Genomic DNA, 25,974 nt, shown 5'->3' with positions numbered 1-25,974 from the left:
AAAGGAAAATCAAAATGCTAGATCTTGAATAATAGGATAAGTCTGTTCGCCCCTATCGAGTTTTATACTGGGCGTGTTGTATGGGCTATTGGGAGATGGCGGATCGAAGCGCGACGTTAAATTGGTAGTTGTCATTAATGTAAGCTCAATGTACCATCAATGAAAGGTTACAGTCTGGGGCGACATTTTTTATTACTTGGTTTACGGATGCGCCGCTCTTTCAAAGTCCAAATGTTGAAAAACAATTACTCCTTTATTATTACCGCTGATCTTTACTTTAAAAAACCGCATAAAAAGTTCAAGCACAAAAAGATTTCATTTCCTCCGCGATTGTAAAACAAAGGGAAGTTACTCTGATATTTCTCGCTGATCATGAGATCCATCAAAGCTTGTCAACGCAAAGCGCAGTGGTGATCTGCCTGCGTCTCTTATCGTTTGAAGATTGCCGAGTGCGTCGTTAAAGAGCAAACTTATAAAACAGTAACATGCTTGTTTATTAATGTCCTACTTGGACTAGTACAAAAATATATTTGATAATGTTAACAACCCTATACTTCCCGCCATTCAGCACGTGGGTGTATATTCATACAATAATATGCTCAAGCAATGACAGCACGATGGTGACTGTACAATACGCCTGACAAGTCAACACCCTGTTGTTTTCTTTTGATAATGGAGTTCAAGTGCGAACGTGTCACAATGTTCAAGCAGCACTGCACTATGCATCCTCCAGTATCCAATACATTATGATACATACCCTTGGCGTTCATGTGTAAAGTGTCACAATGTTCAAGCATCCTCTCGATTCCAGTGTATCGTATCTCCATTTCAGTATGAAAGGTACCCTTGGCCACGTTCCACAAAGCGATTTCAGCGCTAAGACGATCGTAACTCTTTAATACTGACAGTATCGCTAAGATGGATTTGTGAAATGGTGGTCTGGTCCCATTCGCAACTACAGCTTCTTTTCGAGTGCAGCTCGAATGACACGACGCAAATAGTCATCCAATCAAATTACACGATATTAGGTACAGGAACTCTGTACATGGAAGTCACTATACAACTTGTATTCGTGTACCAACATCTTGTCCAGCTAGAAGGTTATTCTGAATAAAATCATTGTTGCAAAATATATCGAGTGTTCGCTCAAAAAAGGCCGCCATTTTGTAAGCAATTTGCCGACCACTCGTTAAGAATAAAAATTTTGATTGGTCGTGAGTTCAAGGTCATTAGCAACAGAAATTTTGAGCTTGGTCGCTGGAGGATGGAGGTCATGACGTCACTTCCGTAATGAAGCTTATGGTCAAGGGTATGTATATATTGTGTATGCATGTGTGTAATGCTGTTTTAAAGTTGTCCTTAATGTCATATGGTGTATCTGAGTGACAGATCAAAATCTGTCATCTTTTCTGTGAACACTTGATCAAACCACTCGTTGTCAGCCACTGTAAACCAGTTTTTCCAGTCGCCCACCTCTCCTGAAATTGAGAGTGAGTGAGTTAGTGTGGTTCAACGCCGTTTTCAACAGTTTTCACGGTATTTCAGCTCGATGTGGGAGAAAAGCCTAAAGTGATGCATGTCATCATATCCCAATTTCATGGATCGATGCTCATGATATCAACCACTGGATTGTCTGGTCCATACTCGATTATTTGCAGACTGCCGTCATGTAGCTGGACTATTGCTGAGTGCGGCGTTAACCAACCAAGAAACATGTGGAACGAGCTGCAGATCGGCCTATCACGACGCCCGGTCCCTCCGGCAACTCGAGACGACGGTGCCAGGCTGTGATCACATCACGTGGATCAAACACGAACTCGTGATTTTTTCCTTTTTAAAGTTTTGGTCAGATACTCTCATTTTGACGGGTGATCTGACTTATTATTAGTCACATGTTGTTTCTTGGTATTGTATTGCACATGATAACGGACTTTTGTTCTTAACATGTCTTCACGCAATATTGTCTTTGGCTATTCCAAAAGATGTACACTCTGACACGTATTACCTTTTTATCATATAATGGGTAGGTTTCTCGGCAGGATAAAGCCAACGGATAAAAACGATATCCGTTTGGGTCATATGCGGATAGAGATGCAAATATCAAATGTCAAGTAGGGACTACTTTCACTGTTTATAAACAAACATGGCGTCGCCCTCGTCATTCGGCGATCGAGTCAGAATTAACCATCGGGAATCTAGATAAACTACAGGGATAATTGCTATTATTATCAAAAGAACAGTCTAATATACTGAAAATCAGTGTCTAACTGTGACGTAGCTAAAGCATTTTATAAGTTTTGGCAACTTTGGAGATATAAATTTCGAAAACATTTTGCACGAGGCTTAGCCAAGCGGGATCAGTAGCCATATCTGTGCTTGTAGACCTCGGCGGGTTGAAACCTTGTCCACAATTTAAAATAGTTGGATTTAGGCGAAATATGTTTGAATTGTTACCTTGTTTTGCTTTATCGCGGTGTGTACATCTGACTACACTTCTTAAGGTTATGACAGGACAAACCGACTGTCAACAACGTCTGACCGTGGCCGTGACGTCTCATAGACTAGGGTTAGAGTAGCTTCCCTTTGACAAAGGGCAGTTACTCTAGTGGACAGACCGATGGATTGCCGCGAAGGGCAATAAAAAACAAATTGTTTTTTGCGTATATGTTGCTTCGCCATTGTATAAAAAACAGATTTCAGTTGGAACTATATTGGCTACTGTCACTTTCCGACTGACACATCACTTACCCTGTGACGTAATAAATATTAATGCGCGCATTCCAGGAAAACTGATTTCCAGATTTTCAAGCACAGAATTAAAGAATGACATTATATGATAAAGAGGTTATCACGCTTGTGTGTTTGAGGATGGTAAATATCCTGTATTAGGAATAAACACTATGTATTTAGCTCGCCAAAGCTCGCTAAATACAATGTTTATTCCTAATGCAGGATATTTACCATCCCCAAACACACAAGCGTGATAACCTCTATTAAAGTGGTGATCCTTAGCAAACTTTGAATACTATACAATGCATACCTTTGCGATACATGATTGGTTGCCCGTCAGAAGGTATCTCAAACTTCCCCTTCCGTTCGCGCATGCGCTTAAAGGAGCACCAGTCGTCTACTTTGCGTAAAAATACGTCATCGTGGGACAAACCCAGGAATTGAGATATTCTTCGTATCTGGGACAGGGCATCCTAGAAATAAAAAAATCCACCGTGTGACAAGCATCTATCTATTGATCAAAAGTGGAAATTACCCTAAAACGACATAACAATGGGACACGCATACCAGGTTTGAATACTATGGGTATGCATGCTGATATAGTAAAACTGATGAAATCCAGTGAGTGAGTGACTGAGGTTGCAATGGCAATGGCAGAAACTGGGCTTCCATATACTTAGGCTACTGGATCTTCATCTTCATGTGATGCAAGAGTGAGTGAGTGAGTGAGTGAGCGAGTTGGGGTTTAACGCCGCTTTTAACAGTATTCCAGTTATATCGCGGCGTGTCAGTTTAATGTGGGAGGAAAGCCCGAGGTGATGCAGGTCTAAGACGTTTACCACTTCGGTGAAAACCACGAGCACGGGTATGGTGCTGACAAACCTAGAAACATAATCGGGGCGAACAGGGATTCGAACCCACAATCATAGGTTTCTGGCGTGCCGAAGGGACGCAACTCTGCACAGCGAATCGCGGCGCCTTAGACAACTGGGCCACCTGTGCCCCCCATCTTTAAAATGATAAACAAGCAGAGAGTATTTATACACTGGTGTCGAAGTTAAGGCTAAAACACGACTCCGAGGTTTTGGTTGAAAATGTAAAACCGCGAGCAAAGGCCCGAGGTCTTTTCCCGAGAACAAGGTTTTACAGTTTCAACCGAAAGCGAGGAAGGGGTGTTTTATCCAACTTATGAACCGTCTAAATGCAGGAAATGCCAGAAAAAAATTAGAACAGTTATAGATATCAGCAAAACTCAAGCTATCTGTAATTAATCGAGTTTGGACCAGACAATCCAATGATTGATATCATGAGCATCGATCCACGCATTTGGGACACGATGATATGCATCAACCAAGTCAGCAAGGCTGACCACCCGATCCCGTTTGTCGCCTCTTACAACAAGCATGGGTTGATGAAGACCAATTCTACCCCGGATTCTTCATGGGTACAATCAAACCATCTGCATATTCAATCAAAAACTTGTCCACACCAGGTGTTTTTTCACTTTTCATAATAGCTACATTTATTTCCTCTGATGTTATGGGAGAATTTTTTTAATCATAACTCTCAGGTGACACATTTTCCAATAATTCGTCCTCATTATAAAGTTATAATCTGAATGTGTTCATAGACATCTGATATACTGAGATCACAATCACCTCTTATTCTTTTGTCTTTATTTTAAAAAAATTCAGAATTGGGTGCTTATTTTTCAAGTCACCAAGTTCTGATGTTCGTTTTTTGTGGTCCATTACCACAACCGGTAAATCTTATATGTTTTGACAAGCCATCTCTCAACTGCCTAACAACTGGGGTACCTCCCACAAGGGTACTTCGCAACTGGGGTATCTCCCAACTGGGGTATCTCCCAACTGGGGTATCTCCCAACTGGGGTACCTCCCAACTGGGGTACTTCGCAACTGGGGTACTTCGCAACTGGGGTATCTCCCAACTGGGGTACTTCGCAACTGGGGTATCTCCCAACTGGGGTACTTCGCAAATGGGGTACCTCCCAACTGGGGTACCTCGCAACTGGGGTATCTCCCAACTGGGGTACTTCGCAACTGGGATACTTCGCAACTGGGGTATCTCCCAACTGGGGTACTTCGCAACTGGGGTATCTCCCAACTGGGGTACTTCGCAACTGGGGTATCTCCCAACTGGGGTATCTCCCAACTGGGGTACTTCGCAACTGGGGTACTTCGCAACTGGGGTATCTCCCAACTGGGGTACTTCGCAACTGGGGTATCTCCCAACTGGGGTACTTCGCAAATGGGGTACCTCCAAACTGGGGTACCTCCCAACTGGGATATCTCCCAACTGGGGTATCTCCCAACTGGGGTACTTCGCAACTGGGGTATCTCCCAACTGGGGTACTTCGCAACTGGGGTATTTCCTAACTGGGGTATATCCCAACTGGGGTACTTCGAAACTGGGGTACTTCGCAACTGGGGTATCTCCCAACTGGGGTGCTTCGCAACTGGGGTATCTCCCAACTGGGGTACTTCGCAACTGGGGTACTTCGCAACTGGGGTATCTCCCAACTGGGGTTCTTCGCAACTGGGGTATCTCCCAACTGGGGTATCTCCCAACTGGGGTACCTCCCAACTGGGGTACTTCGCAACTGGGGTATCTCCCAACTGGGGTTCTTCGCAACTGGGGTATCTCCCAACTGGGGTATCTCCCAACTGGGGTATCTCCCAACTGGGGTACCTCCCAACTGGGGTACTTCGCAACTGGGGTACTTCGCAACTGGGGTATCTCCCAACTGGGGTACTTCGCAACTGGGGTATCTCCCAACTGGGGTACTTCGCAAATGGGGTACCTCCCAACTGGGGTACCTCTCAACTGGGGTATCTCCCAACTGGGGTACTTCGCAACTGGGGTATCTCCCAACTGGGGTACTTCGCAACTGGGGTATCTCCCAACTGGGGTACTTCGCAACTGGGGTACTTCGCAACTGGGGTATCTCCAAACTGGGGTACTTCGCAACTGGGGTATCTCCCAACTGGGGTACTTCGCAAATGGGGTACCTCCCAACTGGGGTACCTCCCAACTGGCATATCTCCCAACTGGGGTATCTCCCAACTGGGGTATCTCCCAACAGGGGTACTTTGCAACTGGGGTATCTCCCAACTGGGGTACTTCGCAACTGGGGTATCTCCCAACTTGGGTACTTCGCAACTGGGGTATCTCCCAACTGTGGTACTTCGCAACTGGAGTATCTCCCAACTGGGGTACTTCGCAACTGGGGTATCTCCCAACTGGGGTATCTCCCAACTGGGGTACTTCGCAACTGGGGTACTTCGCAACTGGGGTATCTCCCAAATGGGGTACTTCGCAACTGGGGTATCTCCCAACTGGGGTACTTCGCAACTGGGGTATCTCCCAACTGGGGTACTTCGCAACTGGGATATCTCCCAACTGGGGTATCTCCCAACTGGGGTACTTCGCAACTGGGGTACTTCGCAACTGGGGTATCTCCCAACTGGGGTACTTCGCAACTGGGGTATCTCCCAACTGGGGTACTTCGCAACTGGGGTATCTCCCAACTGGGGTACTTCGCAACTGGGGTATCTCCCAACTGGGGTACTTCGCAACTGGGGTATCTCCCAACTGGGGTACTTCGCAAATGGGGTACCTCCCAACTGGGGTACCTCCCAACTGGGATATCTCCCAACTGGGGTACCTCGCAACTGGGATATCTCCCAACTGGGGTACTTCGCAACTGGGGTATTTCCCAACTGGGGTATATCCCAACTGGGGTACTTCGAAACTGGGGTACTTCGCAACTGGGGTATCTCCCAACTGGGGTGCTTCGCAACTGGGGTATCTCCCAACTGGGGTACTTCGCAACTGGGGTACTTCGCAACTGGGGTATCTCCCAACTGGGGTTCTTCGCAACTGGGGTATCTCCCAACTGGGGTACCTCCCAACTGGGGTACTTCGCAACTGGGGTATCTCCCAACTGGGGTTCTTCGCAACTGGGGTATCTCCCAACTGGGGTATCTCCCAACTGGGGTATCTCCCAACTGGGGTACCTCCCAACTGGGGTACTTCGCAACTGGGGTACTTCGCAACTGGGGTATCTCCCAACTGGGGTACTTCGCAACTGGGGTATCTCCCAACTGGGGTACTTCGCAAATGGGGTACCTCCCAACTGGGGTACCTCTCAACTGGGGTATCTCCCAACTGGGGTACTTCGCAACTGGGGTATCTCCCAACTGGGGTACTTCGCAACTGGGGTATCTCCCAACTTGGGTACTTCGCAACTGGGGTATCTCCCAACTGTGGTACTTCGCAACTGGAGTATCTCCCAACTGGGGTACTTCGCAACTGGGGTATCTCCCAACTGGGGTATCTCCCAACTGGGGTACTTCGCAACTGGGGTACTTCGCAACTGGGGTATCTCCCAACTGGGGTACTTCGCAACTGGGGTATCTCCCAACTGGGGTACTTCGCAAATGGGGTACCTCCCAACTGGGGTACCTCCCAACTGGGATATCTCCCAACTGGGGTACCTCGCAACTGGGATATCTCCCAACTGGGGTACTTCGCAACTGGGGTATTTCCCAACTGGGGTATATCCCAACTGGGGTACTTCGAAACTGGGGTACTTCGCAACTGGGGTATCTCCCAACTGGGGTGCTTCGCAACTGGGGTATCTCCCAACTGGGGTACTTCGCAACTGGGGTACTTCGCAACTGGGGTATCTCCCAACTGGGGTTCTTCGCAACTGGGGTATCTCCCAACTGGGGTATCTCCCAACTGGGGTACCTCCCAACTGGGGTACTTCGCAACTGGGGTATCTCCCAACTGGGGTTCTTCGCAACTGGGGTATCTCCCAACTGGGGTATCTCCCAACTGGGGTATCTCCCAACTGGGGTACCTCCCAACTGGGGTACTTCGCAACTGGGGTACTTCGCAACTGGGGTATCTCCCAACTGGGGTACTTCGCAACTGGGGTATCTCCCAACTGGGGTACTTCGCAAATGGGGTACCTCCCAACTGGGGTACCTCTCAACTGGGGTATCTCCCAACTGGGGTACTTCGCAACTGGGGTATCTCCCAACTGGGGTACTTCGCAACTGGGGTATCTCCCAACTGGGGTACTTCGCAACTGGGGTACTTCGCAACTGGGGTATCTCCAAACTGGGGTACTTCGCAACTGGGGTATCTCCCAACTGGGGTACTTCGCAAATGGGGTACCTCCCAACTGGGGTACCTCCCAACTGGCATATCTCCCAACTGGGGTATCTCCCAACTGGGGTATCTCCCAACAGGGGTACTTTGCAACTGGGGTATCTCCCAACTGGGGTACTTCGCAACTGGGGTATCTCCCAACTTGGGTACTTCGCAACTGGGGTATCTCCCAACTGTGGTACTTCGCAACTGGGGTACTTCGCAACTGGGGTATCTCCCAACTGGGGTATCTCCCAACTGGGGTACTTCGCAACTGGGGTACTTCGCAACTGGGGTATCTCCCAACTGGGGTACTTCGCAACTGGGGTATCTCCCAACTGGGGTACTTCGCAACTGGGGTATCTCCCAACTGGGGTACTTCGCAACTGGGATATCTCCCAACTGGGGTATCTCCCAACTGGGGTACTTCGCAACTGGGGTACTTCGCAACTGGGGTATCTCCCAACTGGGGTACTTCGCAACTGGGGTATCTCCCAACTGGGGTACTTCGCAACTGGGGTATCTCCCAACTGGGGTACTTCGCAACTGGGGTATCTCCCAACTGGGGTACTTCGCAACTGGGGTATCTCCCAACTGGGGTACTTCGCAAATGGGGTACCTCCCAACTGGGGTACCTCCCAACTGGGATATCTCCCAACTGGGGTACCTCGCAACTGGGATATCTCCCAACTGGGGTTTCAGGCATATGAGGTATGACCTCAATAGAAGGTCACGTCAGGTGAACACTAAGCGATCCTTGACCTCCAATTGACAATGAAAGGTTCTTGATTCAGTTGAGTGTGGAGTCACCTTCGAGTGTGGATGAGATGGGGTCTACAAACGACAAATTGTATCAAAGATTCACAACAATATGATAGCGCGGTTTTATGTTATTTGCATTCCGAATTCCTCGATCATATTCGTTTTGAGGAACAGAAAACAGATAATTGTTTGAATGCTTTGTTCAGTCGGACCGGGCATCTAGAATCCTCGACGCTGATTATCCTGATCAGATAATTCCCCTATGTCCTCACTCACGAAGAGGGAAGTTCCGCGTCATTGACAACAAGGTGAAGGTGAGGGGGAATGGGGTTTAACGTCGCGTCCTATGTTATTGCACTTATGTAGCGACGTGCATGCACGTGTGTGTGTGGCTCTTGGTACTAGTCCGGACTGATGCCGATTATTAGTGCTAGCCTACTTACATAGTGAGTGAGTATGGTTTCATGCCGCTTATAGCAATATTCCAGCAATGTCACGGCGGGGGACACCAGAAATTGGCTTCACACCAATTGAGATACCAAGCCGCAGTTTAACATGAATACCCCATTGAGACACAGTATATACTGTTTCCGAGCCGACCAGTTTTAGCCCCTTAATGTCGAGCGCAAGGCAGGGTAACAACAAGTCATAGTTTAACGTCTTTTAGTATGACGCGGCCGAGGATCGAAGCCCGGACCTTCCTCTCTCCGGGCGGACGCTCTACCACTAGACCACGGATGCGGTCATTTATTATAATCCAATGTTGACATATACACTGAATAATCGGGGATCATCCGGAAAGTGATAGCTTACTTATATTGACAGTACGACCGGTCGACAATCTGTGCATATATGCTGCAGTAATGTAAAACGCAATGAATATCGTGAACCGGAAGCTAGTCACATCTGCGTATCGTGATCGTGTTATATTCAGACGTGACAAGACACACTGTAAACTCTGCTTACTGTACTCTTGTTTTAATCTGTACATACTCTATGTCCTGAAATACAAACCACGCCATCGTGTCACCTACTTCCTTCATGTCTTCATACACCACACTGATCGACGGAACATCCGGGTGCCTTGTGAGCCCTTCTTGCCAGCTTCGGACGTAATCAAACCACGATCCATAGTCAACTGTTGACGAATAAAGTAAACTACGTTGATAACAAACACGCTTATAACGAACTGACCGATATAACGAACCTAGTTTCTAGTCCTGGCCATTTGTTGTATATATGCTATATATATATGCTTATAACGAACCACGGTTAATACGAACTAAAATTAGTGGTCCCTTGGAGTTCGTCATAACCGTAGTTTACAGTATATCATCATGACATTATTAGTATTATTGTTTCAATCATCGGCTGATTTCTGAAACAAAGGGGGGATATTTTCATCAGGAAGTCACAAGTCCGCAAGGCCATCATCTTCTCGTGGAAAAAGCGTCCACTAGCCTATATCAAAGCATAGTTTCTGCCCTTGCCACTTCAAGCCTTCTTTTCGGTGATAAGATATGAGAGGACTATCACATATATCGATAGTCCAATCAGAGACCATTTTACAAATTCAACATCCTGGTTCTGAAAACATGGTCGCTTCTACGACCACAGCCATCGCCTGTCGAATGTGCTGGATTGATTCCACAAATTCAGCGAAGACAAATATTTTCGAAGTGGTTCAAATTTGCACAATTACTCTTATGTATCAGTGTGCAAATTTAATTGCTTTACGACTTTACGCTTATCGCATTGACTGAGATGCAGTGCTATTTTCAGACAATCCCCAATGAGCGTTTCATGTTACGTGATGCTGTGTCGTCTGTATGCCTTTATTTTTGTAAGGGCGACATATGGCAGTATTAAGTTTCTTTACTGTGGTAATCTGTTATTTTGTTAGCCTATGAGGGATGAAATCTCAAATCTTTTCGTTATCCGATCAACCAGGTAGTCTGTTATGGTAGTCATGTTTGAAAAGCCATTCCAAATTAGAACAGCGATCTGATTGGATAGCGCGTTTTCATCACAAGGGCCACCACTCTTGTTCTACGCGGGGTTGCGCCATGATCGAGTCAAGCCAACTGAGGTTGCAATGGCAGAAACTGGGCTTTCATATAGGCTAGTGGATCTTCATCTTCATGTGATGCAAGAAGATATAGTTAGTAGAATATTGTCCGCAAGTCATGCAAGTCTTTGAATGGCATTGAGAAAAGATAAACATAAGAGAGAGAATGTATTGATGTCAACTTCGTTATTATGAAGACCACAACGGTTCGGAGTATACGCCTTCATCAGGCATTCATTTACCTGATGGAGTAAGAATATACTCCAAAACGTTGTGTTCCTCATAATAACGAAGTTCACATCCATAAATTCTCTCTCGTAAGTCAAATGCGCAATCAAAAGTGAGAAAACACGAAATTTAATATCTATATTTCTCATCACCATCTGCGGTAGAAAAGACGGTAGAAAAATAAAACCATCTTTTTGGGGGAAACAGTTAACATCGGAAAAAGATCTTGAACATGACAGTCGGGCTGTGCCATTTTCAAAATGTTCCCAAAATGCACCATATCATACAGCACTTCAAGGCTTACATTTGTTTCTTTGAGAGAGGGACTAAACACAACTTGGAGACTCACTCATGTCCCGCAAACGATTTATCAAAAGCAACAACAAAATATACGTTGTCAGCATATTCGGAAAGTGGTTAGTTTGAGAACCTTCTTCCTCCTGCTTCTCCTCCTCCATCATCATCCTCACAACCTCCACCTCATCCTCACCATCATCATCATCCCACTTCTCCTCCACCTCATCCTAACAACCTCCACCTCATCCTAACAACCTCCACCTCATCCTAACCATCCTCATCCTCATCTTCATCCTCATGCTTCTTTCCTCCACCTCATCCTCACCACCACCATCATCATCATCACCACCCTACTTCTCATCCTCCACTTCACATATGTCACTTCTCCACCAACTCGACCTCACCATCATCCAACGTCTCCATCACCACCACCTCATCATTATCATCATCCTACGTATCCTCCTCCACTCCTCATCGTCCTACTTCTCCATCACCTCTACCTCATCCTCCGTCTCCTCCTGAACCTTCTCCCACTCATCCTACTTCTCCTCTACCCCATTCTCCTCATCCCCATTATCCTATCAATCACCATCCTACTTCTCCTCAACACCTCCTTATCCACATCATCACCATCCTACTTCTCTACATCCTCCTCATAACCATCATCATCGTCCTACAACTTCGCCACACCCGTGAAGATCCGGGGTAGAATAGGTCTTTAGCAGCCCATGTCTGCCGTGAAAGGCGATTATACTTGTTGTAAGAGGCAACTAACGGGATCAGGCTCGCTGACGTGGTTGATGTATGTCATCGTATCCCAATTGCGGGGATCGATGCTCATGACGTCAATCACTGGGTTGTCTACTCCAGACTCGATTATTTACAGACCGCCGTCACATAGCTGGAATATTGCTAAGTGCGGCGTTAAACAACAAACAAACAAACAAAACAATCCTACCTTTTCCTTCAACCCACAAGGGCAGATAATCCTTGAATATTCCATGATAGTCGTAATACTGCACCAGTTTGCGATGGTGGTTATAAAATGAAACCGCCGCATCTTTAGGGTTGCGTAGCAGGTATATTATCTTGGTCTTCTTCTGATGTATCTCCTTGGGTAACGAGTCGAACTGGACGTGAGTGTTTAATATTCTGGGGGACGCCATTTTGGCCAGGTGATCATGTGACTTCATTTCGATCATCAAGTCATTCTTCTCCATCCCTCCATCGTCACATGACCCGCTCAACAGAACACGTGACACCTCAAACAACCAATGGGTGCCTAGAATAGAACCAGGAAACACATTCAAGACTTGATATCCCTCTCAGACAGTATACTGACTCCGAGCCTGCGGTCCTTGTTTTATCCCATTTTTATTATTATTATTATTTACAGATTAAAATAAAAAAAATGCAGCAAAGAGAGTTTGGGTGATCCTGGCAGTCAGGGCTGGTTAGGCTCATCATCAGGTCAGGGCCCCTCTAGACGCAGCCCAGACAGCGAATGGGACTTCTCCCAGGAAGCGCTGCCTAGTCAAACCCACCCATGACTTTTCGGAGAATGTGAAGACTTACCAACACTGAAGCCTTCTGCATTACCCAGATTGTCAGAAGGGCTGTATTCCTGGTAGCAAACCCGGGTACTCTCCCAATGTCAGTCAACATATTGGGAGGTACCAAACCTAAGGCAACAATGGGAAGTCGGACAACTTGGTGACATTTCGAAAGCCAGGTCCGCATATTTGCCATGTTTTTCCTGTCTTATCAATCACATTAGTGTCAAAAGGGACAGAAAATTCAATGATATAAATGATTTCATTCGATTTATGTAAAAGGACAAGATCAGGTTGGATCCGTCATACGCTGTATACGGGCCTATTCCAAAGAATTTTGTATTTATCATTTTCCAAGACGCGCTCTACATATTCCGGGTCGTACCATGGATGAACCTCTGTGTCAAAACCGCAAGCATGGCGAAAACGGTAATAAAATGATCGAGCTACACCATCATGTCGCTTAAGATACTGTGTTTTTGCCAAAGCTGGGCATCCACTGACAATGTGTTGGTCAGTCTGTTTAAATTCATTGCATAATCTACATTTCATATTTACATTTTGATGCAAAGTCACACATTGACGGTTTCGATGGGAAGCCTTCTGTTTCACTTTTCAGGCCAGCCGACTTCATCCAAGCAAAGGACTAGTACTCTGCGGGGTTGCTGATCTTCTCAACACACTGCACATTAACTCAATGTAGTGGTCGTTCAGATAGCCTCTCCATGAAAAACTGAGTCTGGACCGATTTGATATGGCACTTCGCTTGGTTGATACTCATTTTCTGTACCGTCCAGCAGTACAGAACCATCAACAAAATGACATTGAGATCAAGACCCACATCCTTGGCTCGTTTAAGAAAACTGTGGAATGCCTTGTTTTTATCATGTTGTTTTCACATTGCATTTACCTTGTATTTATTTATTTATTTTAATTTTTATTTTAATTTTATTATTATTATAAAAATATAACAAAATATAACACAATTTGAGTTAGCAGACACACAAAGTGGAATTTGAATGTGGACCACATTTGCAAGGACTGTCGATTTGCAGCGGCCTAATCCCTTTAATCGTCACTTAATGATGACGTAGATTGCCTACTCGTGACGATAATTCTGGAGCGTGGATTTATTGTTACCTGATTTCGGGTAGCCACATATAAGAATATCGTCGTCTCTCATCTTGAGATTGGGGACGCTCCTGATGACGTCAGCAGGAAAGGTGGGGAACATGCGCCCGTCCACGTCCAGCAAGGTCAAAGTGCATCCTGCAGCATCCGGGACTTTCTTGACGGACATTGTCAGCGTTCAACGGGACTGCACAGAAAACAGAACAGTTGGATCAAAGATAAGTCGCAACTGATGGAGAAATGTGAATATCTCTATCATCGCCAGTGTACAATAGAGAGCTGGTTGGACATACACGAGTGAGTGAGTTTTGATTTACGCCCTTTTTAGCAATATCCCATCAATATCACGGCGGGGGTTGGGGGATACCAGGAGGGGGCTTCACATATTGTACCCATGTGGAGAGTCGAACCCGGACATTCGGCGTGACGAACGAACGCTTTAATCACCAGGCTACCCCACCGTCCGTCAAACCTACATAAACATTTAGGTAGATAGACAGACAGATGCGTTGTATTTACAATGCTTCTTCTCCTTTAAATATATAACCGATATATTCGTCAAATCGTCTTTTCATTGGTCAGCATAAAACTACAATACTTAAATTAAACAGAAGCACGACCAGGACAATGTTATTCGGATTTTATTGAGGCTTAATTAATTCTGTTTACAATATATTTGTTTTCTTAATCGTTCAAAATCACTATCATCGGTCAGATCGCTACAAAGTATCGATTAATAGCAGCAAAGCGTGATAAATTTAGTGACGCTATTGAAGCTAGTCACATATCTTATTTTGTCGACATAAATTCAACAAACACAGTTATGCAGATTTTATGATCGCTTCATTTGCTTTCTGCTGTTGCCTGGTGAGCACAAGTACGTCCAATGCGGGAAAAAGACGAACTTGTAACAAATGATGTTTACGGGTACTTGCCCGTGTCTATTAACGATGATTGCGTTACTCTGAGCCCTGCCTACAATTGAACTGTACCAGTTGTTCATATTCATCAGGGACATGTTGGTCTCGTCCTCGCTTCAGAAGGACACGTGACATTACCTGCTGTCTCCTGTCACGTACAAATACATGACTTATATCTGTTCCTTGCTGGTGGAAACCTCGAGTAAGTGAGTAAGAGCGTGAGTATTGTGTACGATCTACAATTTCCCGAGAGTATTTTCATGACGTAAATATCATATATTCTAAATATAAATATAAGAAAGCTACGCGATAAATCGCAAAGAACAATGAAGAACGAAGTGTGGTTTATTTCACAATAAAACTTTGTTTTATCTTTAAATCATTTCTGGAGATTTGAATATGCGCTCGCAATTTGATGAGGTCATAACTATATTGGAAGACGTTATTTTTTAGAGGAAATTGTCCAGTGAGTAGTTGTTCCCCACAGATTTAGCTGAGTAACGCAGATTCCCAGTGGCCGAGCGATCGCATCCAAGAATGGTATTGAGAGAAAAAGTACAGATAATCAACGTGAAGTTTGCGGGAAATACCAAACTTAATCAACCAGTTCGTAAATTTGACTTGAGCCACATTTCCGAGGTTGGATTCTAGTCAGGGAGTCACCATCATTAAAATTTGGGTAATTTTTTTTTAAAGCTTGTACATTTTATTAACATCCTTAAAGAGGCTGTACATACTGTTGATATCTCATAAGAATTGCACGACTCGTAGTCGTTGTTCATCGTACAAGAAAACACGCCTCTCCGAAGTGATAAACGTCTTAGATCTGCATCTATTGTTTTTTAAAGTGGCGCAAAACCAAACTCACTCACTCACTCACGTCTCTCACTGGACGGCGTTGTAGTACCAGTGAGTGAGTGAGTGAGTTGGGTTTAACGCCGCTTTTAACAGTATTTCAGTTATATCGCGGCGTGTCAGCTTAATGTGGGAGGAAAGCCCAAAGTGATGCAGGTCTCAGACGTTTACCACTTCGATGAAACCCACGAGCACGGGTATGATGTAGAGTTTGCTGATGGAGACTGCCAGTATCATCCATTTAGAATACACCCACGAGCACGGTATTGGTGCTGACAAACCTGGAAACATAATCGGGGCGAAACGGGATTCGAACCCACAATCATAGGTTTCTCGCGTGCCCAAGGGACGCAACTCTGCACAGCGAATCTCGGCGCCTCAGACGACTGGGCCACCCGTGCCCCCTGCAGTAACAAAACGATCTTGAAGATGCTGTCGCACAATCTGACGATCCTGAAGTCGGGTGGTGACCCTGGGTCTTCCACTACGTGGTCGTCATCTGTAGTGTTGGTGGTCTGGTACCGTTGCTGGAGCCTGTATATGGTCCTTACGTGGACTTGAAATGCATTGGCTACTTGCCGGGCGGTTTGTCAAGCTTGCAATCCTCAAAGGGCCTGGTGTCGCTGATTTCTTGTCAATCTTGGCATGTGGTAGCAATTCAATAACGAATGAATGTTATCCGATCTGGGTGGATTTTTATAGGGCAAGAAATGGGGGAACGCAAGTGCATTTCAATTTGCACGGAACTCACATGCATCGGGTTACCATGGCCATTGCCGTGATGCGTTTGGGCGATCGGTTTTATTGTCATCTGCTTTGTTCCTTTATCATAAAATTTCATTTTTACCGGACAAAGTAATGTCAAATTTTAGAAACTTTTACAAAAATTACCCAGATATTTAAATGACAACTTTTCATGCAATATTACTTGAAGTGACGTTTCATTTGCGGTTCAGTATATATGTCGCAGGGTCAGGCTTCTAGTGGTCCCAGACAAGTTTTCGAAGACGGAGTTTCTTTAAAATGTATTTATTTGCCTGTAACATGAAACGTCAACATGAGAAAAGTGTTGAGTGCTGTCGGCCATCCTATCAGGCTGACAGGTCCAGCAGCCTTCACAGTGGTGAGGTGAGGTGAAATGGGGTTTAACGTCGCGTCCAAAATTATTGCACTTATATAGCGACGTGCATGTACGTGTGTGTGTTTGTGTGGCTGCTTGCTTGTACTATTCCGGACTGATGCCGATTTATAGTGCTAGCTCACTGATATACCATGCCACAGTTTAACATGAATACCCCACTCAGACACAGTATACTGACTCCGAGCCGACCAGTAATTGTTTGAGCCCCTTAATGTCGAGACAGGTTAACAACAAGTACAATCTTCTAACGTCTTTTTGTATGACGCGGCCAGGGATTGAACCCCGGACCTTCCGCTCTCCGGGCGGACGCTCTACCACTAGACCACGGAGGCGGTCACCAAGACGAAGAGAATACCAAGGGAGACAATCGCCGACAGGTAAAGTATGAGGATTGGTGTATAGGACAGACAAATGCTAACTTGACAGGGGGGTGCAGGTATATACACTGTACTAACACTTTATTGATATAAAACAAAGTCAAATAATTGATGAAAACTAAGTTACATTTACCTTAACGCGAACGCGGCCAAACAACGCGGAAAAGTATAACGCGAATGCAGCTGTTATTAGTGCAAGTGTACGTGACGGACGCGCTCACACATGCAATCACGTTATGTAAACAATGAACAGCAACGAACCCCCAAGATTATTGACAACACTGAATATCGTCTTTTTACTGACGATGAAATTAAGACATGGCAATGAAACTAAATTTAAACTAAACTAAACTAAAACCAAATGCTGAACTAAATACTATAAACACAGGAACTAAGAGTATAAAAAGCAGTAGTTAATATTCTAGCTTAAAAAGGATAGGCGTATAATGCACCTATAGGTTTTCAGATAGAACACAAGTTCATGTACAAAGTATTTTGGGGGCAATAATTAAATTTTCGTTGTGTTCATTGAAATTCCTGCATTCTGATTAGCTGAATTGGTCACGTGATGTTGCATTCATCTCAATGATTGTAAAAGATTAAGCCACGCCCACCGAGGCGCACTACTTTTATTACTGCGGAATGTCGGTGAATCCCAATATTACAGTCGAGGGAATTCCCTTTCTGCTCACGTGTATCGTCATGCACAGAACATTTAGCGACTTTCATGCATATTCATTGTCCAAACTACCCTTGGAGACCGAAGGACGAGAATGAATGAAACAGCAAGCGTGGAGGCACGCTTGCCTGTTTTTTTCCCCCGCTCGCCTTGGTTCAACTTTCATGTCTTCGGGTTTCATTTCTAACTAGCTTTTTTTCCAACTGTGTTTTCCCGTAATCAGGGAAGTAATGTTTGAATTTGGCGGTAATTGACCATGTTATTTGAAACAGCCGCCTTCTCCCGGACATATTTCTTCCGGTTCGTTACAGTTAGTCTGACTGTTGCAGTTCTTTTCGCCTCTTCCCTTAATTGACAGGTCCAATGAACATTGTTTTGATCCTACTCTCCGTTGATTGGCTACTGACTGTGTAGGCGCGTCAAGTTATGTGCATAAATTTAACGATCACCTGATTCATGTCACGCCACAGTATGTATTCCTACACCTTGAATATTTATAAATATGTCATTTGTGTCTGTTTTGATATATACAACTGTTTCTGGTCTACTATTGTAGATAAAACATGTTTTACGTTGTCGAATTTAGTAATAAGCATTGACTGTGCATTTAAATGGTTGTAAATATATTATGAAATTCGTGTATATTATTATATTATGATATGGAAGTCACGGTGACACAGAGGATGAAGTGTTTATATAATAGACGATGATGTACAAGTCTAAGTCTGATGATGATCACTTGTTAAAAGTTAATCACAGAATATCACAGGCGGAAGTATCACAGATAAACACATGGTTGATGTCTATATCACAGGTATCACACAGTCACTCACAGTAATCGTAATCAGTCACGTGTTGGTAGGTTGTATGCAGTATCATGATCGATACATGAGTGGTCGACGTAACAAGTCCATAAGCCTCGTCGTGAAAGCGGGGTCGTCGACGTTGTGTTGCTCAGGTGTAATGAAAAGTCCGTCCCTGTTCGGGCGCCATTATGTCGCAGGGTCAGGCTTCTAGTCGTCACAGACAAGTATTCGAAGACGGAGTTTCTTTAAAATGTATTTTTTGCCTGTAACATGAAACGTCAACATGAGAAAAGTGTTGAGTACTGTCGGCCATCCTACCAGGCTGACACGTGACAATTGACGGTGCGTATTATATATGATATATATAATATTGCTAGGAGTAGTGAGTGAGTATGGTTTTACGCCGCTTTTAGCAATATTCCAGCAATATCACGGCGGGGGACACCAGAAATGGGCTTCACACATTGTACCCATGTCGGGAATCGAACCCGGGTCTTCGGCGTGACGAGCGAACGCTTTAACCACTAGGCTACCCGACCGCCCCCTTGTTAGGAGTAAAATATGGCAATATATTTAATAAAAATTATATAACAACTGATTGGCTGTGCATGCTCGTGCGTTTATAATGAGATAATATACTGACGTCACACTTATGGCGCGAAGTCAGTGATCCATAAAATTGTGTTTTTGGTATAAAACGGTATTAAAATATGAAACATATATACATATAGTATTATTCCTTTCACACACTGTCTGACGTGCTATGCTAGTGCAGTGATTAAGTTAGTAATAGCGATTAGCGCGATGTTTACAATATACGCGATCAATTCTTTACCACTTTGAAGTTTCATTACTTGATCGGTTATTAAGTACTATATTCAATATAATTGATACATTAGCAATTAGATATAGATGTAGAAGGGGTATGAAAGAGAGGTGCGTACCTGTAACATGAAACGTCAACATGAGACAGACCCGTGAAGATTCCGGGGTAAAAATAGGTCTTCAGCAGCCCATGCTTGCCGTAAAAGGCGACTTTGCTTGTCGTAAGAAGCGACTAACGGGATCAGGTGGTCAGGCTCGCTGATTTGGTTGATGCATGTCATCGATTCCAATTGCGTGGATCGATGCTCATGATATCGATCACTGGATTGTCTGGTCCAGACTCGATTATTTACAGACCGCCGTCATATTGCTGGAATATTGCCGAGTGCGGCGTTAAACAACCACCCTAAAACCCCATCAGGCTGACAGGTGACAATTGACTGTGAGTTCAAATTGGCATGACGTCATAGGTAGAAGCCCGTGAAATAGTCGTTAAGCCGGGAACGGGCCGCACGTACAACTCCTTATATGTAGACAGTGGAGGGGCAGCCTTAAGATAATAGTAGAAATCAGGCTGTCGGCGACATATATAAAAAATACGGAACTTCATGGATGCATAGTGCTTGGTAATGAGCTGTGACAAAGATTTCTTATGCATATATTTTGGCATCGTGTACGAGCCGAGAAATAGAGGCAAAGAAAGCCGAGATGTCATTTGACTTACATTACACGCGATCGCACAAAAAGATGGAAATAACAACTTCGATGTCAGTTTGGCAACTTTTAGATATATTTTTGTTAATTGTATTTATTACTTTGTATAATATATATAACGATTTGCTTGAAACGTCTTTTGCTGTTTGACATGTTTCGATTAGGACACGTTGTCGAAGTGTGTGTCCGAGAATTTTATTTTCAATAACATTGAGGGATGAGTGGATAATCTTTTAATCTATTGATAAAAAAATTATAAATTGCAATGTAATACGTATTTCAGGCATTTCGAAATGTGATAGATTGAATAAATGAATGATATGACAGGTAGGTTAATAAACTTATATACTATTTTGATGTGACCTGGCCGGTGTACTTGCCTGCGGTATCTGGTTTCTCGTGGCTTCTTGGTCGGTGTACCGGCCAACAGTGTTGAAAGAGTAAAACGAGGTGCATTCAATGAGCCGTTTGGTGCCGAGGCGCCAGCGAGCAACTCCGAATATTTCCTAATGAATGAAACGCACGCTGAAAGCGCTTTCTGGAGCCTCCGCGCACACTGAGGAGAAGGCACGCCGAGGGACAAAGATGGCGGACTTGGACAAATACGGGGCCTGTGAACATTTCACTTACACGGAAGAACTTGTTAGACATACACGCACTCAAAGATGAAGTTTGATACCACCACATTAGTGATTACATTTATTGGAAGACTTATCACTTGTTGAAGCTAGGCAAACCCATATGTTTTAGCTGCATTTTGAAGACCCTCGCAGCACGGAGTATTTTTCTCTGCAGTACAGTACAGAAAAAAATCCTTTTCATGCGTCAGTTTGTGAACAAGATACATATATAATAAAATTTGGTATGAAGTTGCACAGTTTTGTCCGAGAAACGCTTACATGAATTATTTCTTTGTAAACATTTGACATATATTATTATACAATATAAGCCTTCCTTTGTCGAAACTCAAAGAAAATGTAAATTCAGATATTTCATAGGTGTCTTTCCTCTCTTAAATATATCTAAAACATTGCGATTTACTTTTTTTACTGCAGTCTACAATATTCCAGCGATGTCAGGGCGGCCTGTAAATAATCGAGTTTGTCCCTGACAACTTAACCAGTGGTTGATTTAGACAACGTCCCATGCCGTCGGGGCATTCGTGACCAACTCATAACATTCCGGGACAAGCCGGTTACGGAAAGGGGCAAGTGGTGACGAATGGCCGTCGGGGTACAATGAAACACAATCTACCAAGTCAACGATCCATTCAGTTGAATCTTACAACATGCATGCATAGATTACTTTTGGTCAATGATCATAACCAGGAATTCCCAAAAGTTGACTAAAAAACGCCCCCGACGCAATATTATTTTTCCCGAACGAGAGCGAAGGCAATACATTTATTCTCAGACGAGTTTCGTAAAATCAGTATGACAAACATGCGAGTGTAATACCCGCTATGTTACCTATTATTTCTTAATCCATTTGAGATTTCCTTTAAAGAAAAGCACTGATCACGGCCGCCGTCTTAGAACACCACAATTGTCAAATGACGTCAACAGTTTTCAGCTATGACGTCATTTCTAGTGTCAGAATAAGATTGGAAATGATAACAATGCCGCACGGACGACACAAACAATATATACTAGTGTAGTGAACGATATTGCACCAGTGCACATACGAATTTTAGTAACTCGATTATTTCTATCCCTATAGGTAATTAATTATTTTTACGTGATTTATGAGACGTTTTTCTTGCCGTTTTGAGTGACGTCTTACCCGATGTATTTAGTTTATTCCCCTTAATAACTGTCCAGTATATACTGAAATTAAATATAGATGAATATAAACACAAAACCATTCTGTTTTTACCCATTAGTGGGAAAATAACTGGTGAATAAAATACCTGGAATGCAAGTTTCCGAAATAAGATTTTATTTGGGTTCTTAAATCCACATCTTCGATTATAAGGCTGACAGCTTCAGTACAGGTTTTCTTTTTGGTCTAATTTCAATTTCTCCCCGACGTCGGCAAATCTGGTGATGCATTATTTTATTACCCACCCATACCCACATACAGACAGTACTTCAAGAGTATATTATTTCATTATTTATTTATAGTATGGAATAGTTAATATATAACGTTCGATCCATTTCAAGAGTATATATATTAAGACGGCATGTATGTCAAATACACATTCTGAGTTTTTAAAATATTTTATAGCAACTTTCTGTATGATTTTAGAATAGTATGGCATCCACACTTTAGGGGAATTTCCGAAATCAAATAGAGAACCATTGGGTTTAAGGATAATTGGTCCATTTTCGAGCTGATGAATTCTAACTCATCACTGACTCATGGATGGCTAAAGGAACAAGGTATTTTGCCAAGACAAATGTCATGTGATCATTGGTAGACGGAAAGTTAACTTGTGGATAAGATATAAGATATACATGCAGAACCAGAAATCCTTATTCACCTTACGTTCCAATTCGACTTTATTTTTGTTGTCTGATCAGTGACCGTCTAACTAACGGTAAGTTTATCGTATCTTTATTCAAAACAATCATACTTTACATACACAATGTTCAACAATATTGCGGGGCAGTCGGGTAGCCTAGTGGTTAAAGCGTTCGCTCGTCACGCTGAAGACCCGGGTTCGATTCCCGACATGGGTACAATGTGTGAAACCCATTTCTGGTGTCCCCCGCCGTGATATTGCTGGAATACTGCTAAAAGCAGCGTAAAACCGTACTCACTCACTCACTCAACAATATTGCAAAAATCAGTCTGCAACGCCATTTTGAAAAACCCGCCCTCTGCCGGCAGCAGTTGACACATCGTTCAATTGCACCCGTACGTCCGCGGAGAGCGCAAAGTAAGCGCCTCGGGAAAGGAAGTGTCTGTGTGTCAGCTGTAAACTGCATTGCTGTCGTATATCATCCATCATCAAAGTGCTGATATGGAATGAGAGACGTCGTATAATTCTGGATTCTGATTCCGAATAAATAACTGTAACTGGATAAATATTCCATATCTGTCCAGCCAGGATCCAGTGGTGGTATAACATGGCTGGCATCAACTTGGTCATGTTCGAAAACGTCAAAATTGGTTCACAATCGGTTTACAATTGGTTCACAAAAGAGGATAAATTGGTCAACAAGCGCGACATTCTCGCCGACTTATAAACTTGTTAACTTGCGTTTGTTAAAGTTAATGAATTAAATGCAACAAGTTGCACTCCCCAAAATAAGATATTTTACTCCGACATGAGACCTCTCTGAAGATCTGAGGACTTTGACGGAGGTCGCGTCAGTTGAACGTTTTGTCAGCCATTGATTAACTGAATTGTCAGTTAAACACCTCTTTGCAAAGGACGGAACTTCTTTTTACCCTATTATTTACTTCGATGATAGAACAATTTCATAAAAAAACGTGTGTAGCTAGCGGGATTCGAACCCGCGGAGTCCGCACCAAAGGCTGCTGGCGACATGAAAGAAATTATATGAAATTAATAACTAAATATTTACTTACATCAGAACTAACAGTTTATTCGTTTATGAACTGCGAAATGTGTGTTTTATGGAGTACGTTTTGTGCTACTCTGTGCATTGTATGTACGTGTGATTTGATAGCTTTTTTCGTTCAACGAAACGAAAGGATAGAAAATAAATTACTATTATCTTTATCAGGGCCGTGTTTGTTCCTAACAGGCCCATCAACATGGGCAAGTTATGAAAAGATGATTGATGAATGTGCTCGAGTTGGTCCAAAATGAATGGCTTACTTGCCACGCGACATGCATTTCATACCCCGAGTCGGCGAGGTGCACGTGCGAATGTCTCGGGGGAACGTATTTCACGTGCTTCACGCAGGGCCGACTCACACAAAGTTCTCACGGCTTAGCTTATCGTTTCCAAATACCTATAACAAAACAATGTCTTTTAAGGATTTTAGATATTAGCTCATCCCATCGGGGCGCCGGTTTAGTTGACCATTTCAATGATTTAACATCGGATCCTCGTCGTCTAACCTATACTTCTACATTCTTCCCAGGATGGGAAATTGGGGGTCAACCATTTGACTTCAGGAGTGTTTATAAAAATATTATCTGTTACCGTATATACTGCAAAATATGAATTTCTCCTCAGGTTTTACAAAAGAAACATAACGTGTTGTGGGTAAATTCTGGTGTAAAGAAATAGGTTGTCCCCTCGCTTCAGAACCCCCCCCCCACCCCTTCAGAGACAACAGTTGTATATCTTGAAAGGCTGGATGAAAAAATCTTGTCTTAAACATTAACCGCAGCGGTATGAATGGCACACATTGATAAACATGTACGAAAAATATGCCATTGTCTTCCAACGATCCGTTCCTAGAGTAAGCGACAATGCTTGTCCGTAAGAGGCAACTAACGGGATCGGGTGATCAGGTTGATACATGTGCTAGATCCCAATTCCGTGGATCGATGTCCATGATGTCAATCACTGGACTGTCTGGTCCAGACTCGAATATTTACAGACCGCCGTCATATAGCTTGATATTGCTGAGTGCGGGGTTAAACAACAAACAAACAAAACAAACATTCCTTTCGTTTTCACCGGTATCTTGTCTTTTACACCCAGTGCAATCTCTGGCTTTGACGTTTTATATATTAGGACACTAAAAGAATGAATGTAAATCAACATTCATTAAATTATGCCATAATATTCTGAAAAAATAATGTGTCCAATTGCAAGGGGGGCTCACAATAAGTACAATATGTATTAGATTTGAGCGTAAACATTTTTATATCTTTGAGGGGTCGTCGAGGTATATATATCTCACTGCTCGGGTAATTTTGCCTGTAAACCACCCCGCATGATCTGTAGAGCAGAAAGTCACAAAGTGTCACTATTGTGTTAGTGAAATGTACACCAGATTAATCTCCTCCTGATTGCTGATTCGAAAAAAAGGTCAAACGTGTGGATTCCGTGTTCATTTCAGCCATGATTGACAGGTCATTCATCCGTAATAAGGGAGTAGCGTTGTTGGACACTTCTTTCGGCGCCATCTTCTCATGTCGATTGCTTCAGCACACTGTTTCTAATACTAGCTGTCAAGATACCTTATCAACTGAACTACCTGCTGTCACCTGAGGCGCTGGAATAGGTGACCTCAATTAAATATCCACTGATTGCAACTAGTGAATATTTCAGATGCGATGATAAAATCCATTGAAAGAAGGTTTTATTCTAAAGGCAATTTTCATTGCCACAGGGTCTCTATCAAATGAAATAAATTATGACACATGATACCGTTTTTAGCAGAAGAAATCACGTTCTGCAGATTAAATCTCATTTCTATATTTTTGTTGTTGTTGAAGCGCAAAAGAGGTGATAATCATGTCGGTAAAATTACGGTTTTAGAGTTCGAATAATATTTATTCTGACCACAAAAAGTTAGGGGTCATGAATTTTTTTTGGATATTGTTTATGAAATTGTGTTCTCGGTCCACACTTTAAAAAGATATCCGAAAAAAATAATGATCTTTAACTTTAACTTAAATTTGAGTATTTAATATGTATATTGTAAACACCATTGATGCAATCAATTTTGATTTTGAAACATAATATGGAAACACGTTGTGAATAATAAAATAATACATAACTCTCACAGTGTAAATTGATCCCAAACATTTTTCACAAGACGCGCAATTCGCACA

The 25,974-nt window shown here is 43.4% G+C and overlaps 1 protein-coding gene across 1 annotated transcript; it reads right to left on the bottom strand.

The window, feature by feature from the left end:
• Positions 1 to 479: 479 nt before the first annotated feature.
• On the bottom strand, positions 480 to 20,745 carry LOC124131959 (sulfotransferase 1B1-like). Its single transcript, XM_046495500.2, has 6 exons — positions 20,648 to 20,745; positions 13,960 to 14,137; positions 12,225 to 12,548; positions 9,708 to 9,811; positions 3,041 to 3,203; positions 480 to 1,478 (listed from the first exon to the last, which is right to left on the bottom strand). The coding sequence occupies exons 2-6, from the start codon at positions 14,117 to 14,119 to the stop codon at positions 1,366 to 1,368; spliced, it is 864 nt and encodes a 287-aa protein (XP_046351456.2). The 5' UTR covers positions 14,120 to 14,137; positions 20,648 to 20,745; the 3' UTR covers positions 480 to 1,365.
• Positions 20,746 to 25,974: the final 5,229 nt, after the last annotated feature.

The sequence above is a fragment of the Haliotis rufescens genome, unplaced genomic scaffold (genome assembly GCF_023055435.1).
Source record: "Haliotis rufescens isolate VD_foot unplaced genomic scaffold, xgHalRufe1.0.p SCAF_15, whole genome shotgun sequence".
Classification (NCBI taxonomy): Eukaryota; Metazoa; Mollusca; class Gastropoda; order Lepetellida; family Haliotidae; genus Haliotis; species Haliotis rufescens.
Note: the sequence above shows the minus strand (reverse complement) of the source record. Positions and strands in the feature narration are given on the sequence as shown.